Source organism: Ambystoma mexicanum, chromosome 8 (genome assembly GCF_040938575.1).
Source record: "Ambystoma mexicanum isolate Mex_15411 chromosome 8, UKY_AmexF1_1, whole genome shotgun sequence".
In the NCBI taxonomy this organism is placed as follows: domain Eukaryota; kingdom Metazoa; phylum Chordata; class Amphibia; order Caudata; family Ambystomatidae; genus Ambystoma; species Ambystoma mexicanum.
The window spans coordinates 170,865,405-170,883,591 of NC_090929.1; the positions used below are offsets into that span (position 1 = coordinate 170,865,405).

Genomic DNA, 18,187 nt, shown 5'->3' on the forward strand with positions numbered 1-18,187 from the left:
CGCCATGGCTCTTCAACATTTAGCTGGACCCTTTGGCCCACCTGAAGTCCACCTACTCCCCTTCCTCCTAGTGTTACGCTGACGACACACAACTCTCTTTCTGGCTGCCTTCCTCTAACTCTTCCTCCTCCTCTTCCTGCCTTATACGTGATTGCCTGACTGTTATTCAGGCTTGATGTTCTGCTAATGATCTCTGCCTCAATGCCAGCAAGACTGAGATCCTTCTCATTGGGATGCTTGCTCCCAGCTTCCCTTACCTCTCTGGGTGCCCTCACCTCACCCACTTGCGAGGCAAAAAAACATGGGATCATCTTTGACTCCTCTCTCCTTCTTTCCACACATCACAGACCTTGCCAGGAAGTCACATTTTCAGCTCCATCTCCTCAGGTCTATTCTATCTTTCCTCACCTTCCCCCAGAAGCTAATTGTCTCCAGAGCCATGGTTCTCTCCAGGCTCGACTACTGCAACAGCCTCTTCCTCTCTTCGCCTCCTCCAACTAATCCAGATTAGGGCTGCAAGTCTTATCCTTGGCCTCAAGCCCAGGGACTGCATCTCTCCATCCCTAAAGTCTCTACACTGGATACTGGTGACTCCAAGGATCAAATTCAAATCCCTCTGCATCATCCACAAGGCTGCCTGGGGCCTCTCTACATCCATCTTTCCATCCCTAAATACCTCCCAGCCAGAAAGCTTCGGTCCTCTGGTACCACCACTCTGCAGGTCAAACGTTTCTCCACGCAGAGAGTTGAAGGTAGATTCCTCTCCCCAGGTGGTGCCTCCCTCTCCCCATCAGACTTGAGCCGGATCCTCCAGAAACTTCTCAAGACCTTTTCTCTGCTGCCTTCGATCTGCTCCTCCCTTGTTAAGCTCTCCACCTGCCGCTACCACTGGGGCATGGTCTCTTCTGAATCATATAGGGACCAGACCACCCCCAACCAGTCCTTCCCAGCATCCTTCGTCAGCACTTGTCCTTGGGCTCCCTTTCCCAGACTATCCCTACCCAGTCCGCCTGCACACTACTCTTTTCCTCCCTCCCCCTTCATTCCCCTGGCACTTGCCACCTTGGCCTGTACATCAATTGCCCCCCACTCGCGAGGACCCCCTCTATTACATTTCTCCCACTTCTCCTTCTTGCATTTATCTCCTGAAGCACTTGCATAGTAGGATTGTCACAAGGCCAATATAACCGTCTTTTCTTTTCCCTGTTGCTGTTTTCTTTTCTTATGATATCCCCCGCCCCCTTCTTGTCTTGTGGCACTTGGAAACACAATGCAAAGGGTAAATGGGTGGGTCTTTATGTCATTTTGCCGCTCAGGGTCTGTAGAGAAAACTTAACAGGTCAGTTAGATGGATGCCTGTATGCATAGCGGTTCTACAGTTTTGCTTACGTGCTGTATATGTGTTAGAAGGCCATTTTCTACCAATGTCACCAACAAGTGGATACACGATCAGCGTGAACAATGCCATGCGATTCAGCACACACTACAGACTGCTTGTGAGGTGCACCCGCATCTAAAGTGTCCTGCAAACCCATTTTGCAAAATTGCCCACCTTAATCGGGTTAAGAATTTGCTGATGAGATGTGTGTGTGATCTTCAGGCCACTGGTTCAAATCCTGGCACGGCCAACTAAGCCTCTCATCCTACCGAGGTAGTTAAATAATTACTAACTTCTTTGGGTAATAATTCTACATAATAATGTTCTATGTATTGCGCGTTGATAAAAGTGTTGCATAATTACCAAATAATTATTGTTGGTCGAGTTATGGACTAACCGTCACGTATTTGTGGCGGTTCTTCTTTGCGGGATATTTGTGTGAGGTTCAGCAGCGTTGTTAAAATTGAGGATTTTTTCTCTTCTTTTTGGCGATAGAGACCTGTGCAAATGTAAGCGTAAACGCATTTGAGTAAAGAACCATGAGATAATCCAGTGTGTGGTGTGCGTAATATAGATGGTCCATATCATTATCGATTCTAGTCTCTTGCCAATTCACTCCTAGGGCAATAGGGATCTGTGTGATTATACGAAAAAAATCCAGAACTCGAAAATGTCGATTTTTGTCTCTGCACCTTTCACCGCAATTGTCTCGGGAGGATAGCTCAGGGCCAACGTGCTCACCTTGGAAGCAAGATGACACAGAGCAACACAGCTTCGATCCCCGGGTCTGCGCTTAGAAACCTCTGGGTATTAAGCGTGTTATAAATAACCTATCATATCATATCAGACCATGCAGCCCTCCCGTACTCCCCATATATTTTTTATTACCCCGACACATCCCCCACATATCATAGCGTGGATAGGGGCACTTCAAAATGTGGCATTTTTGTGTTCGGCATTTGTTGCAGCGAAATGATGGGGTAATACCGGATAATAGCAACCACAGGGATCATAAGTGATGTCGAGTGTGGTCGCGATGGTTCTACCGATGTCCAATTTCTCAACTCTTGGCCACGTCACCAAATTACGATGCAATTCAGTCACCAATGACCAATCTGGAAATTAAATGGGTGAAAGGCCATCCAAAAAGCACCACTCTGTTGATCCACACACAGTCTCCTGATCATACCTGTTCTTGCTGAAGTTGAGTCAGGATATCCTGCTGTTTCCTAACAATCTCCGGCACCTTTTCATAGTCTCCTCTGCGTTCAAATCGCCTGCACACCAAGAAGAGGGCATTAAAAAAGAAAAATGGATGCAAAACAAAGAATGTCAATTAACTTTTAAAGTGCCCATTGGAGAAAAATTGTGTCAAAGGCAAAACTAGTTTCTCTTTAAAGGCAGCAAGAATCATGATAGATGTGGAAAAGGAATCACAGGGGCCTTCTTATCAGAGATTACGTAGCAAACAACCAGTCATTGGACAATACATTTTTTAATTGATATTGATATTTTATTTCTATCGCGCTCATACATAAATGTTTAAATACATGCTGCCGTCTAATACCAAGAAAAGAGGTTGATGGTTTAATTCTGGATAAATCCCTCAAACAAGGCAAGAATGTCCTATTTCATCATTCACAATGGGTATTCATTGTTACTTGTTGTTAAAAGGAGTTAAAACAGTTGACTTCTTAAACTCAACTTGTCCACACAGACAATACTGAAGTAGAGAAGCAGTAATGTACTTTAAGCGCACGCGTATTTATAATAGGCGTGACCGAGTCTTGAATGGCATTACATTTGCTGTGTGGACAGCCTCTAGCCCAAGTAAGAAATGTGACTCTTCTAAACAAAATGACACGTGTCAAATAAGTGTACCCGCAAGCAGAAGAGAAACAAAAACCAAGACAAAGAAAACAACTGCAAAAAGTAAAAGCACTCCAAATCGAATGTGACAAGCATACAGGTTTAAGATTTCAGATACAATTCATTTTGTTTTTCAATAAGGTATTATTGTAAACAGTCCTTTTCTTTAGCTGCCAACAACAAGATATCTGATTAATACGAGATTTACAAACCATGAAATTGGTCTCATGGGCACTACGAATGTGCTAAACAACCTACATCATTGATGGCCAATTATAAGACCTGTTCTTAAAAGTGACCTGAAATAATTAACATGCAAATTCTAAATGTTTGTCAAATGTTAAGACTCCCTTTATCAGAACCTTTCCCAAAATCTCCTTAATTTAGAAGATTTTTAGAATACATTATTTACGCTGCCAGCACTCAGGATCAAGCCGTTCCCACATGTTTACGGAGTTTGAATGTTGTTCAGTGCCTCCTACAACTCGTTATCTGCAACATATGTGTTGTTGTGCCTTCAGGTCCTGGATGTACATCTCATTTGGGCCAATTAGACTTTCAATTGTTCTGATGATGAGAACTTGAATATCAATGAGTTCGAAAATAACACCTATTATTAATTCGCCTATAGGCAACTTAGTTTGTTGAATGATTTCATGATTACAATATAAATCCCCACTAATATCACCCGTATAATGATATGAACAGTCATTGCAATGTACTCAATATCAAGGAATGCAGAACATATTTATGGCCATTGTTCATTTGTCAAATCAACTCCCAATACCAGACATCATACTCTCCAATTAAATTTGCACAGTGGAAGACTTGGAATACACACACCAAACATAGCTTTACTTTGTGTAAATACATGTGATGTGTGGCAATTGTTATTTTTCAGTTAAAAACGTTAACACATGATTTGCAACATTTGATTCACAGGCGTTTTAGGGTGTTTAGGATTAAGAGATCGAAGGCTTCAATGGGGGCGTAGGAGGAACAGGGAGAAGGGGAGTTCTTTGCTGCTATGTTGTTGGGAGAAGAGTCGGAAGGGTCTACAGAGGACATGGTGGTGCATGACTCCTAAAAAGTAGAAAGGTAATACTTTTAGAGTGCAACTGTTTCCCTAATTAAGGCCTCTTGGTACTAAACCTTCGGAAACCTAGTATAACTCTAACTTGGAAAAATAGGGTATTGATTTCATTCTGAAGCAGATGTGCGAGGAGGTGGACTTAAAATCAAGGGGCCAAGAATTTCATTAGAGAACCGAAAGGTTGGGAAAATAAATTTTCCGCCGGTGCGTTCATATTTGATTTGTGGCATTTGAAGCACACGTTTATCTACTGATCATAGCGGGCGTGCTGAAACGCAGAGATGAAATCTATCTGGCATAAGAGAAGGAGTCTAATTATAGACAGCTGTGCCTAACACAAAGAGGGCCTTAAACTGAAACTTGGTGGTACAGGAAGCCAATGTAAGAAGCAAATGGCCATAAAATAAATCAAACTATCAAAAAAAAGATAGTTTGCAAACCATCTCCTTACAAAGACTAGTAGTAGAAAGGAAATGTTTCAAATTCTTCATGAATTACGTACAGTTCAGACTGTCACTGCACATATTATATCCTCTCAACTTCTTTGTGAAGAACTTGCTAATTCTTTTCAATCCAAGATGATGACTATCAGAGAACAACTGGTGAAGGCATCTCTAGCCTGCGATCCTGATGCTTCCTCCATGTTTTATCAGGGTTATCTGGTTCGGGGCAAAATCCTTGATACATTTACAGAGCTATCAGAGAAGACTGTACCCCATTTTATGGCTGAAAGAAGACCAACGGGATTGTCTCTTGACCCCCTGTACAGCCTATCTTTAGAGAAATGTTTGTGCATACATTTCCATGGATATCTGCAATATTATTAACCAATCTCTGCTCTCTGGTTATATACTGTTACGAATCCCGAGGCATTTTCACTGCTTTAGATGGGGAAGCCGGTTTCCATGAGGCTAGGGTGGTGAAGCCACTACCTGGTGGTCCCCCTGGGGGTGGGGGGTGGTACTCAGCAGGAGGATCTCATGGGGAGGGAGGACCCCATTGAGAGTAGTGACCACTTCAGGAGAACGCGGTTTCTCCTTGACCCTCCCACCTTCCCTCAAACCCCCTTCCATTCCCCATTACCTGTTACTTCCATGTGCTGACTAACATATCCCAATTGAGAACAACTGGGATGAAAGAGAGGACACAAGGAATGATGATCACTCGCCAGAACCAACACACACGTTCTAGTTTTCTGGACGTTCCTATTGGCCAGCTGTCATTTACAAATGAGGAGGGAAGAGAACAATGTCATCTTCAACCGTGATCCCGTCAGGACCGAGAACATGGCAAAGTCTGCACAGATCCGGAGTGCAGAATGGCAGACTGTCTCCTTGAGGGAAGCCCACTCACTGCAGGCCGGTGATGCAGAAGGCAGCCTGATGCGAGGCACCCGCCAGTAACCAAACCTGCAGTCGTGCAAACAGACCACTGGAAAGCTGCAGAGAAGGGATGCTGAATACCGGAGAAGGTCCTGAGAAGCCGGGAGAGCCGGCAAAGCTCTTGGGAGACACACAAACTGCTCGAGCGTGGTGGCCAAGACCCTACAGGTACAAGGGTGGCTTACCACAGTCCCGGGGAGACCCAGAGAGCACAAGAGGCCAGAAGCAAGGCAGAAGGGCAATATTCATCAGGGGAGAGTGACCAAGTGAAGGGGGTCTTGGACCCACATAAAGAAAGCATTCCCCTAAGAGTAACAAAGGGGAATAAAAACTGTAAAAATGTGAGAGGCACTCACAGACCTGGCAGGAGAGAAAATCAAGGCTGTGGATCGAAGGAAGATTAGGCCAAGAGAAAGTTGTGTATGATCAAGTGAAGGGGGTCTGGGACCCACACACGGAAAGGATACCCCGACCAGGTAGAGCGGGGAATACGAACTGTACGTATAGGAGTAACATTCACAGACCTTGGCAGGAGAGTAAACCAAGGCTGTGGAACTAAAAGAGAACAGATAAAAAGAAGATTGTGAACAACCATGTGAAGCCTGGGGAGGTATACCCAAAATTGTGAGTCAGAGGAATACAGAGCTGTGTGTACAAAAGAAACTCAGGGATCTTGGCAGGAGAGTAAACCAAGGCCTTGGGTGGAAGTGAATACAATACAGAGAAAGAGAACTGTGAATCCAGGAATGTTGAATACCCAACTTGGCAGGAGAGTGGGTCAAGAGGAGGGGTACTAGGAATAGGGCTTGGAACCCTCAAACTAGCTTGGCAAAGGTGACCAGGCCATTCTTTGTTGTTGCAGGACATGGGAGTCAGGTTCATCAAGTAAAGACAAAGATTTGTCTCAACTGTTAAAGACACAAATACTTGATGGAACATTTTGTTTTGAACTGTAGAGCAGAGCCGCAGATCATTTTAGATTAAGCTGGCAACAATCTGGGGGAAGGAAATCAACCCCTTGAGTCTTATGGAACGTTTGTTTGCTTTTCTACATGTTTTGGAACCTTTGTTTGGATTGCAAAGCTGGGTTTAAGGTCGGCAGTCAAAAAACATTTCCCTTGTCACATTATATTAGGTTTAGCTTGTGAAGGATAGGTTAGGATTTGGAGACAGGACGGCAAACTTTACTTTGGACATTCGGACACAGAAAATGTCATTAGTTAGTTTTGTTGAGGCAGGGAAACCCTTCTTAGCAGTAGGGCTAGTTAGGATTTCCTCCAACCCCACCATTTTTGTTGTTAATAAAAGTATTTATTTTGTATTTTATTGTGTATTATATAGCGCTTTAACCCAAAGTGCTGCACAAATAAAAACAAAGCACGGTACAACAGTAATAGTAAGTAAACGTCAAAACGTCAATACTGGTAGCAGACAATCAGGGACAATGTAGGAGATGAGATTTCAAAGAAGAACTGAAAATAGAATGAACAGTGATAGAATGAATAGCCACTGGAAGGGCATTCCAATGTAGAGGGGCAAGAAGCTGAAAGGGCTGGAAGCGGGATTGGGCACATGGTAGACATGGAACATTCAATCTGAAGAGACAGGAAGAACGTAAGGGGCGAGATTGTCATGACTCGAGGTTCGCGTGAAGTATGAATACCTCCGTCTCTAAGCAACCAACAGTGAGACACAAAACACTCGCTGTTCGAGGATTAGGGCCACAGGTGGCAGGAACAGGAACTCCAGATCCTCAGAGTGGCTGCTGTAAAGAAATTGGCAGGTTAGGTGAGTATGAACAGACTTTATGCAGTGGATATAGTGATAGAGTACAGATAATGGCACCTACCATGAGATGGTAATGCAGATGGATGGAGCGGGAGGAATCTGGAGTGTGGCAGGATGTTCAAGGATAACAAGCCTGTTCCCTCAGTGAGCTAAAGGCAGCAAAGAGCAGAGCAATATAACAGGAGGTATGGGTAATACTGAATTAACACACTGGGAGCACCTGAAGAAGGACAAGGTTGCTGAATGGAGTGTCCAGAACTGTTCATGATTCACAGAAGCAACAAATGCCAAAGGAGGATCCAAATCAGTCCGTGAAAACAATGGAGTAAGATCTGATGTCCAGATATACAAGAAATCCGTAGCAAGAGCAAAATCAGTCTGTGGTATAAATCCGAGGTCAAATGAGGGAGTTTAGCATAAGCATGAAGCGTAGCACATAAGGAAGTGGCAGAAGGAATCCAGGAAACGTTGTCCGAGGTCAGAAATTCGAGAAAGCAGGATCCAAGTAACACGAACGCCAAACGCTGATTCGAAACAGCTGAGAAGTGCTGAACAACAGAAACCACCGTTGTTTTAAGGCGTTATTGCAGCACCGTTGCTATGACTCCTGCGCGTCACGTGTCGGGTTCCGTGAATGGTCGATGGGCGTGGCTGGGTCCGAAACGTCATGTCCCGTGTTTGTGAGGACAAGCATTTCCTTCTTTTGCATAGCGTTGCCAAGGAAGCGCGTTTGTTTGTTATACTTGCTCGTGCGCAAACACGCCATTGGAGTTCACATTTCCATTTGGAATACACTCAATGTTGTCCTCTCCAGTGTCCCAGTGTACCAGGTGTCAGATGCTGTTGCTGGGTAACAGATTTTTTTGTACCTAATTGAGGTCTGTGGTTTAGCGAGGGACCCGGGTTGTGTACATGCTTGTGTGTGTACGACAGATGGACTGTAGAAGAATAGAAGTGAAGCAAGATAGTCAGGTGCAAGCTGGTAAAGTCATTTGAAGACTAAGCAAAGGAAAATAAATTTGAGTTGAGAATTAACAGTTAGCCAGTCACGTGAGGCAAGTGAAGAGAAAATGGAGTTGTGATACGAAAGAAGACAAAGCAGACAAACAGAAGAATTATAGATTGATTTCAAGGGAGCAAGACGAGGACACCGGAGACTGAAAAGAGTGTTAGAGCAGTAGAAAAGTCGTGAAAAAATTAAGGAAGAGATATGAAGTTTGGTAGCTTGAATAGGGAGAAAAGGGCAGACTTTACGGATATTATATAGATGAAAATGACAGGAACAAGAGGTAAGAGAGCTATGGTGAACAAAAGAAAGATTAGAGTCAAGGTAAAGGCCAAGATTCCGAGCTGTGGGAGAAATAGTAAGACTAGCGGGTGGAAAAGATATGAATGGAGGTGGTGGGTGAGGAGGAATTGTGTTAGCAGGGAAGAATAGCACCTCAGTCTTCTCTGCATTTAAGGTGAGGAAGTGGGAAGCCATCCAAGATTTGATAGCAGAAAGACAGGCTGTAAGAGTGTGGTGGATTTCTGGAGTGAAAGACAAGAAGGATAGGAAAGGTTGTGTGTCATCAGCGTAAAAAGGGATGAGAGAGACCGAAAGCAGAGATTATAGCTGAGAGTTCATAAGTGTAAAGAGAAAAGAGAAAGGGGCCCAAGACCGATCCTTGGGAACACTGTGCTCAAGGGGGAAGGGTAAAGAGCTCTGACCAGCTCAGGAGACGGAAAAAGTTCGATTAGAAAGATAGGAGGAGAACCAGGAAAGAACAGAACCCCTAAGAACAAAAGAGGAGAGAGATTCCAAGAGCAAGGAATGATCCACGGTGTCAAAAGCAGCAGGTAACTCAAGCAAGATAAGCAAAGAGGAGTGTTTAGAATATCGGGCTGAGAGAAGGGAGTTAAGTACACAGATCAGGGCAGTCTCAGTGGAGTGACAAGGACGGAAAACCAGACTGAAAATGAGGAAAAAGAGATTGATCAGTGACAAAGGATATCTGAGAATAGACAAGACGTTCTAGAAGTTTAGAAAAGTAGGGTAAGAGGGAGATAGGCCAGAAAGTAGAAAAAATGTGAGAGTTGGTAGTGGGCTTTTTCAGGATAGGGATTATCTTTGCATGTTTAAAAGCTGTGGGAAAGACAGAAGTACTGAGAATGATATTGAAAAAAGAAACAAGATAAGGAATAAGAAGGGTATAAACCTTAGGAATGAGAGCAGATGGAATCAGGTCAGTAGGAGTAGCGGTGGGAAGTCAACATGGCACCTTTGTGTCCGTCTCTTTCTCCTAGACCCTCACAATACCTCCATCCTGGAAGACGGCAGAAGTGGTTCTTTATTCAAAAAAGCTTCTTTACATCCCTCCTGTCCTGAAAATGATCACCCTATTCCCAAATTGCGTTACATTGCTAAGCTGCTGTTGGGTGAAGTGATCCGTCGAGTCCAGATTTTCACAGAGGAAAACAAATGGCTTCATGATGCCCAAGCAGGCTTTTGCCTGCTCATAACACACAATCAGTAGTGACCGAGTGTCTCGATGACTTCAAAAGATGGATTGTCTCTGATGGTACCGGAATTTTGATCTTACTGGACCTGTTCATAGTGTTTGATACAGTGGACCATGGCATTCATAATTTCAGGTCGCCTATATAATATGGGCCTGAGAGGAATCCCTTGGACGTGGGTGAAATCTTTCCTGAACGAGACAACCCATTTGATCTTGCTGTCCAACCTTTCAATCTCCCCTACAATCCATCACCTGTGGTGTCGCGTAGGGCTCATCTTTGAGCCTGCTTCTTTTTAATCCTTATATGAAGCCTTTTGCAGATTTTATCTGCTCCGCCGGGCTGCAATTTTATATGTACATTGATGACACTCAACTGGTTCTCTATCTAGATAGTATCAACCTAGTCCTAGTGGAAGATATTAATGCCTTTATTGAATAAATTGGAACTTGCATGTCACTACACAGACTATTACTTCCCTCACATAAAACTGTGATTCTACTTTGTAAACTCAAGCCTCCACGGTCCTTGTAGTATCTACCTCCACAACATTGGGAGAACTGGATGTGCTTAATGTCTGCCCTGTATCATTTGGCACTTTTCCTACCCCAGCTCCATCTGTTCGGAACCTTGGGGTTTGGTTCATCTCCGACCTCTTCTTTTCAACCCAGATTAATAAAATCATGAGCAGTTGCTTCTTTCAGTTAAAATCCCTGCAATGTTTCCTTGATTATTTTAGTTTTCCCGCACGGATTGAGTTGATGAACGCTTTCATTTCAAGTCCTCTTGACTACTGTAATTTTGTTTATCTGGAACTTCAAAACAAAAAAAACGATTTGTAAGCTCCTCATTCAGAAAGCAGCTCCACGCCTTCTTTCCTATCTAAATATCGGGTCCATATCTCTTCAGTCCTCAGAGACCTGCATTGGTTGCAAGTGGCAAGTAGGATTGATTTTAAGACATTATGTACGGTACACAAAGCCCTCCATCACAATGGACCAGCTTTTATTTCACAATCGCCCAACACACCTAACATGCAATATCCGAGGCAGACATCTTAGTTTGTCCACTGCCAATCTACTGGTAGTGCCGAAGATCAAATATCAGCAATGGGGCAGTACATCTTTTGGCTTTCTGGCTACCAGGCTATGAAACAACCTGCCACCCTGCCTAAGGGTGATGCAAAACTGCATTGAGTTACAATGCAAGCTGAACCCACTGCTATTCCCTAGATAAGGGCCTGATCCCTGGCCTTGACTGGGGTTACTAGAAAAAGAGGAAATGGAGTCAAAAAGGCTACCCTGACCCAAGACGGGAAAGGAGGTCACAAGATTTGCAGCGAAGCTAGGTAATGGCTAGCTTATTAAGACAAACACCCTTAAAGACGGCGAGAGTATCAAGAAAAAACAAGTTTATTTAACACTAACACGATAAACATATTTTCAGAAAACGAGACATATTTTCAAAAAGGGTGCTATTGCATTCAGGATGTGCAACCGTGAGCACATAAATATCTGCTATTTCGTGGGTTAGTAGGCAGAGTGAAAACTTAGTACATGTATTGCTTGGAATCACAATACGATCGTTTTGTCGACACAAAGACTGGTGTTTCTGGTTCGGTGTATTCATTGGTGTTGTTGCAGTGGCTGTACCAGGTGGAGCCGCGCTGCTTGGATGTACCGAACGGTCTTCAGGACTTGTACGTTGTGGTTGGAGTCATGATGGTGAAGTGTGTCCATCGTGGTCGGATAATTATACGTCTGGGTTGAGGTCCAAATTAATTGGCAGGCATCTGCGGTAACGTCAGATGTCAGGAGATGTATTGCTTGGAATCACAATACGATCGTTTTGTCGACACAAAGACTGGTGTTTCTGGTTCGGTGTATTCATTGGTGTTGTTGCAGTGGCTGTACCAGGTGGAGCCGCGCTGCTTGGATGTACCGAACGGTCTTCAGGACTTATACGTTGTGGTTGGAGTCATGATGGTGAAGTGTGTCCATTGTGGTCGGATAATTATACGTCTGGGTTGAGGTCCAAATTAATTGGCAGGCATCTGCGGTAACGTCAGATGTCAGGAGCTGGTGATAGTCAACTGTGGAGCTGTGTTGCCTCCTGCGCTTGGTCCAGTTGTTCTGTGGGTAATGAGCTGTGCTCCTCCGGAAAACGACTCCACCTGGTACAGCCACTGCAACAACACCAATGAATACACCGAACCAGAAACACCAGTCTTTGTGTCGACAAAACGATCGTATTGTGATTCCAAGCAATACATCTCCTGACATCTGACGTTACCGCAGATGCCTGCCAATTAATTTGGACCTCAACCCAGACGTATAATTATCCGACCACGATGGACACACTTCACCATCATGACTCCAACCACAACGTATAAGTCCTGAAGACCGTTCGGTACATCCAAGCAGCGCGGCTCCACCTGGTACAGCCACTGCAACAACACCAATGAATACACCGAACCAGAAACACCAGTCTTTGTGTCGACAAAACGATCGTATTGTGATTCCAAGCAATACATGTACTAAGTTTTCACTCTGCCTACTAACCCACGAAATAGCAGATATTTATGTGCTCACGGTTGCACATCCTGAATGCAATAGCACCCTTTTTGAAAATATGTCTCGTTTTCTGAAAATATGTTTATCGTGTTAGTGTTAAATAAACTTGTTTTTTCTTGATACTCTCGCCGTCTTTAAGGGTGTTTGTCTTAATAAGCTAGCCATTACCAAGCTTCGCTGCAAATCTTGTGACCTCCTTTCCCGTCTTGGGTCAGGGTAGCCTTTTTGACTCCATTTCCTCTTTTTCTAGTATACCCACCCTCAGGAGTCAGGCCCCCTTCACAAAAAAGAGGGTTCCGCCCAATTTTTCTCTCATCTTGACTGGGGTTAGCCAGCTGGTGCTGTTGATGCTGTTAGCACCTCAGTGCCTCCTCTGAGGGGTGAGTTGCACTTACAAATCCTATACCATACCTACCATACCAACATAGTTGATGTGGCTCATCGCTGAATGAGCAACATGTTTGCTGCCACAGGTGTGCTCTTTGAAGCTATCTTTCATGGAGCTGAATGGTCATCAATGAGACATATACCAGAAGGTAGGGTTTCAATTTGAATTTGTAGTGGATGGAAAAATAAAAGGTTTACACATTGAACAAAATAGGAGGACAGCTTCTGCTTAAGCAGACCGAGACAAGGTTCCTGGGGTTTCAAGAGCAATCCTTAGGACGTTTTCAGACACTCAGAGGCTGGGGTGCTTGAGTGCCCTGCACTTCTTTGAAGGTGTCCGATTACCATTGATTCTTCTTTTTCAACTTCATGGTAGGATCTTGTTCCAAGGGTCTCATGTTGCCACCAGATCTGGATGATCACTGAGAAGAGGCTGAAGGTCACCAAACTTCGGCCCAAAAGCTTCCTGCTGGAATTTGGCTGACTACCGGAGTTGGAGGGAGCTGTTTGTAGCTCTGGTCCAGTGGGCCTTTTACTGACACCCAGCTCCCCTGCTGTCTACTCTCCACACACCAGCCATGTTCCTCAGAGACCCTCTTCTACTCCCTTATCTCCAATGCTGCTATAATGAGCCTCACTCTGGAGCTGGCTACTTTGCAGGTATTCATGATTTATGAGTCACCGCAGGATTCTCTGTGAACAGGACGCATGGACCACAGCCCAGTAAGTCCCAGTCTGGATTACATTTCCCTGAGGTGCGCTGATACGAGGTCTCCCGGCTACTTAGTATTAGGCCTGCATATCTCTAGATCCCTGTGAGGGACAGAGCTCGTTGATGTCACTCAGTGACAAGTCACCTGCATATCTCTAGATCCCTGTGAGGGACAGAGCTTGTTGATGTCACTCAGTGACAAGTCACCTGCATATCTCTAGATCCCTGTGAGGGACAGAGCTCGTTGATGTCACTCAGTGACAAGTCACCTGCGTATCTGTAGATCCCTGTGAGGGACAGAGCTCATTGATGTCACTCAGTGACAAGTCACCTGCGTATCTCTAGATCCCTCTCAGGGGCAGAGCTTGTTGATGTCACTCAGTGACAAGTCACCTGCATATCTCTAGATCCCTCTGAGGGGCAGAGCTCGTTGATGTCACTCAGTGACAAGTCACCTGCGTATCTGTAGATCCCTGTGAGGGACAGAGCTCATTGATGTCACTCAGTGACAAGTCACCTGCGTATCTCTAGAGCCCTCTCAGGGGCAGAGCTTGTTGATGTCACTCAGTGACAAGTCACCTGCATATCTCTAGATCCCTCTCAGGGGCAGAGCTCGTTGATGTCACTCAGTGACAAGTCACCTGCGTATCTCTAGATCCCTCTCAGGGGCAGAGCTCGTTGATGTCACTCAGTGACAAGTCACCTGCGTATCTCTAGATCCCTCTCAGGGGCAGAGCTTGTTGATGTCACTCAGTGACAAGTCACCTGCATATCTCTAGATCCCTCTGAGGGGCAGAGCTTGTTGATGTCACTCAGTGACAAGTCCCTGCCATGCACCTGGGGAAGGGTGGTGTAGACGGATGTGTGTGATTTCCACTTCACCTAAAGGTGAAACCTTCGAATTTATATTCTTCAAATATATTTTTTATTATGCAGGGGGAGCCCTGCCAACCCCCTCCCCCTATCTTATCCTACCCCCTTGCCCACCCCATCTATGTTTCAAAATGTACCTACTTACCTTACCAATTTGACGATTTAAAAAAAAAAAAAGATTTCTGATTCGGTGAAATTGGATTCAGTGAAATCTACAGAATCAGATGCAGACAAGGGCATCCTACTCACACAGACCCCACGTCCAGCATCACTGAGCGAGAGGGGGTGCCTGGCCCCCATGATCACCCAATCCTTTAGCCTTGTAGCCGGGCAGGGAACTTTGCAAACACACCCAATCAGGATCCATTGAGATAAACCAACCCGGGCATCGCTGTGGCAAAGGTGGTTGCAGTATGAGGGGGTTCGCCCAGCTATCTAAAGAAATGTCTAGGGGTTCTCGGATGGGCGACCCTGGTAATTTATGCATCAAACCATATTATTTCATAAAGGATTATTCCCAAGTACCTGACCTCACCACTAACAGGTGTGGGTGGACCCAATCAAAAAGCTCAATAGGCAAGTATCTTGGATGGATTACTGGTGTCCAAGCACAATTACCTCATTATTGTGTTGTGCTTGACATGCATTGCAGCCATGCATAGTTTAATGTGATGCAGACATTTCAAACTGCATTTATGGAAGTTTTTGTAATTTTTTTTACAGCATTTTTTTTTTAAAATAACAGTTTCATTTCCTTGAAAAAAATGTTTTGAAACAAAAACAGTGTTTTGTTTGATCATCACTCTGCCACAGATGGTTTTACACAAAACCTTAAAAAGTTGCGATTGTTCACTTGGTAGATTTATTGTCTAAAATATATTCCTTTTGTAGAACAAATCACCATGCATTCTCTTTTTGCAGGAGATTTCTCACCATTGTAACATGCAGCAAAGATGTTTAAAAACTCAGAAAGGGTTACATGTCTTTATAGCGAAGTAATTTATAACGAATGCCCATATATCCAATCTTTTATCTTGAAAACCTTTATAGTGAATGCATTTTTTTTGGATGGGTTCCCCCGCCAAACCCCATTTTTTCTCACCCCTAGAGCCTCATCCCGACCGTTTCCCAAAAATATTTAACCCTTTACCCCACCCTAAATACATTCACTATAAAGGTTTTCAAGATAAAATATTCGATATATGGGCATTCAATATAAAGGATTCGATATAAACACTGTATACCCTCAGAAAGTTAATGACATTTCCGAGTTTTCAATAATTGAGAATTTGGCCAGCTGATCAAACTCCACATCCGTTCGCTGCTCATGCACTGCTTGGCCTCAGCTACACATATTCGGCTAAGTTAGAATAGAGAGTGCCTGTAAAGCAGGCCTCCGTGGGAGCCCATATTGCTGTCTGTCAGTGAAGGCGACTCACGTTCTCTGGTGCTCCAGCCAGGCCAGCTCAGCCTTGGTCTTCTCCTTGAGGGCTTCTTCCCGGAGGCGGAGGAGGGCCGTCTGGTGCCGGGCCCTCAACTCTTCATCCCTCAGGCATTGCTGGGCCATCTCCAGCGTGAAGCGGCTGAACATGGGCGGGCCTCCGTAGTACTGGCAGATCTCGCTCCACTGGAAGTAAAGCACATGGTATGTATCAAGACATTGCCATTGCCAAGAAAGACAGCTGGCTGAGAATCTCCCTGCACTGTCTACAGACATGTGCCACCCCTCCTGACCAGCGTGTGGATGCATTTAGGACATGCTAGGGTCCTCAATAAACCAAGGGTTTAATAAAACAAACAAACGTGTGCCCTATAGGGCCTGGTGCTGCACTACCCACGTTAGTCCGCTACAAATCTTCTCTTGTACTTACAAGTGTAAGTTCACTGTCAGTTCGTTTTTCGGTAGTTGTTTAGTTTGTTTAGTTTCAGTTTCTTTAAAATGTCTCTTATGTTTATTTTTAGTTTCACTGATGTTTACATTTAATCTGGGGTTGGGGTTTAGATTTATCTTTCAACTCCATTTCTTTTTGTATTTTATGCTAAATACCTTTGGGTGTACAAGCATGCAAGCATCTATATAGTTTTGTTGAAACAATGAGACAAAGGTTGGCCTAATTTTGTTCTATAGTTGAAAAGCAGGAGTTTTAAGGAGATTTATGTTTTAAGGAGATTTATGTTAATGAGTAATGTGTTGAATGCACTGAGGCTTGCAATAAGTGCCTTCCAGAAGCATGGGACCTCATTCCAGACGCAGTGGTAATGATACTGCCGGTGGTAAGTAGAAAATATTGCACTTGGTAGATTCACCCAAATTCCAGGAGGGTTCAATAACGCCAGACTGGAAAAAACACTCTGCTGGTTTACTGCAGAATCAGCGCTGATTTATTGCAGGCGGGAACATTACTGCCCATGGTAAAACAGTACAAGCAACAATCCAATCAGAGAAAAGGACGTCCAAAAGTGGTGGTAATTACCACCGAAGTTAAGGTCAGCTTTGAGATGGTCTTAAAAAAAAGTCTTACCAGTTACAAGATGATGCAACACAAATTCTGGGCCATGTGACATAACATACATGTAATCATGGCTAACGTTTTTTCCTCTAGGGAGCCTACACCAGCCGGTGGGTTCAACAATGATTTCTGCTGGTGTGATTTGATCACGGATTTAATGATATGATATGGCATTTATAACGCGCCTGTACACAAGTGTTTCTAGGCGCATGGAGGGGAGAGGGGAGAAGTGCAAAAGGAGGAAGGGGCATGGAGAAGTGCAAAATGGAGGGGAGCGGGAGAAGTGCAGTTAACAGAGTGCAGCCAACGGGCGGCTAAATGCCAGTAATCAGAGGGTGCAGCCATCGGGTGGCTAATAAGTGTAGAGAGAGGTTGGACTGTACGGTTACAGATACAGACCACACGTGCTATGGGGGCCAAGCAGCAGTGCGGGTGCAACTGAACAGGCAGGGACCTGGACCCAAATTCAGAGGGTGGCCAGGTGACTAGGTGCGTGGATCAGACGTGTTATCAGCAGGGGAGAGGTAGAGAGAAAGCTGAAGCGAAGAGGTAGGTATTGAGTTGCTTCCAGAACAGAAGATGGTTCTGCTCAAGATTGAGAGAGGTAGGGAGGCTGTTCCAGAGGGAGGCCACAGCCAAAGAAAGAGATCTGCCCCCAACTCTCTGCTTGGAAAATCGACTGACCCTCAGAAAGTTGGAGGTGGATGAGCAGAGAGCGTGAGAAGGGAGATACTTAGTAAGAGAGAGTTGGAGGTGGGCTGGAAAATGGCGTGAAACAGGACAAGCAAAGAAATGTATGATCAACACAAACGTGTCCATGTTTAATCACATGAACTATTGAGCATTAAAACCATTGTGAGGAATTGCTCAGTAGGTGCTATTAAATGCCTCTGGTCTATGGGTTAATCCTTTGCGTTCAAACTCTGGTGATCATTCCTTTACTTAACAAAGAAAGTAATTAATGTATCTCCCCCCACCACTGCCCCCCAGGGGTTGACTGGCCTATAAGTAACTTTTCCCGGTGGGCCTCTGCACACTGGGCCTCTTTTGTGTGGTATTTCCAAATGTTCCCATAGGAAAAGGGTTGGCATTACTGAAAATGTGTCATATGGGGCCACTTTAA

General features: G+C 44.5%; 1 protein-coding gene across 1 annotated transcript in view; it reads right to left on the reverse strand.

Moving 5' to 3' along the window:
* Positions 1 to 18,187, reverse strand: part of CCDC187 (coiled-coil domain containing 187) — a 335,108-nt gene that overhangs the window by 43,078 nt on the left and 273,843 nt on the right. The window contains exons 19-20 of the mRNA XM_069609090.1: positions 15,994 to 16,181; positions 2,568 to 2,655 (exon numbers count right to left, since the gene is read on the reverse strand). Of these exons, the coding sequence (XP_069465191.1) occupies positions 2,568 to 2,655; positions 15,994 to 16,181 (276 nt within the window). The remainder of the gene's footprint in view (positions 1 to 2,567; positions 2,656 to 15,993; positions 16,182 to 18,187) is intronic.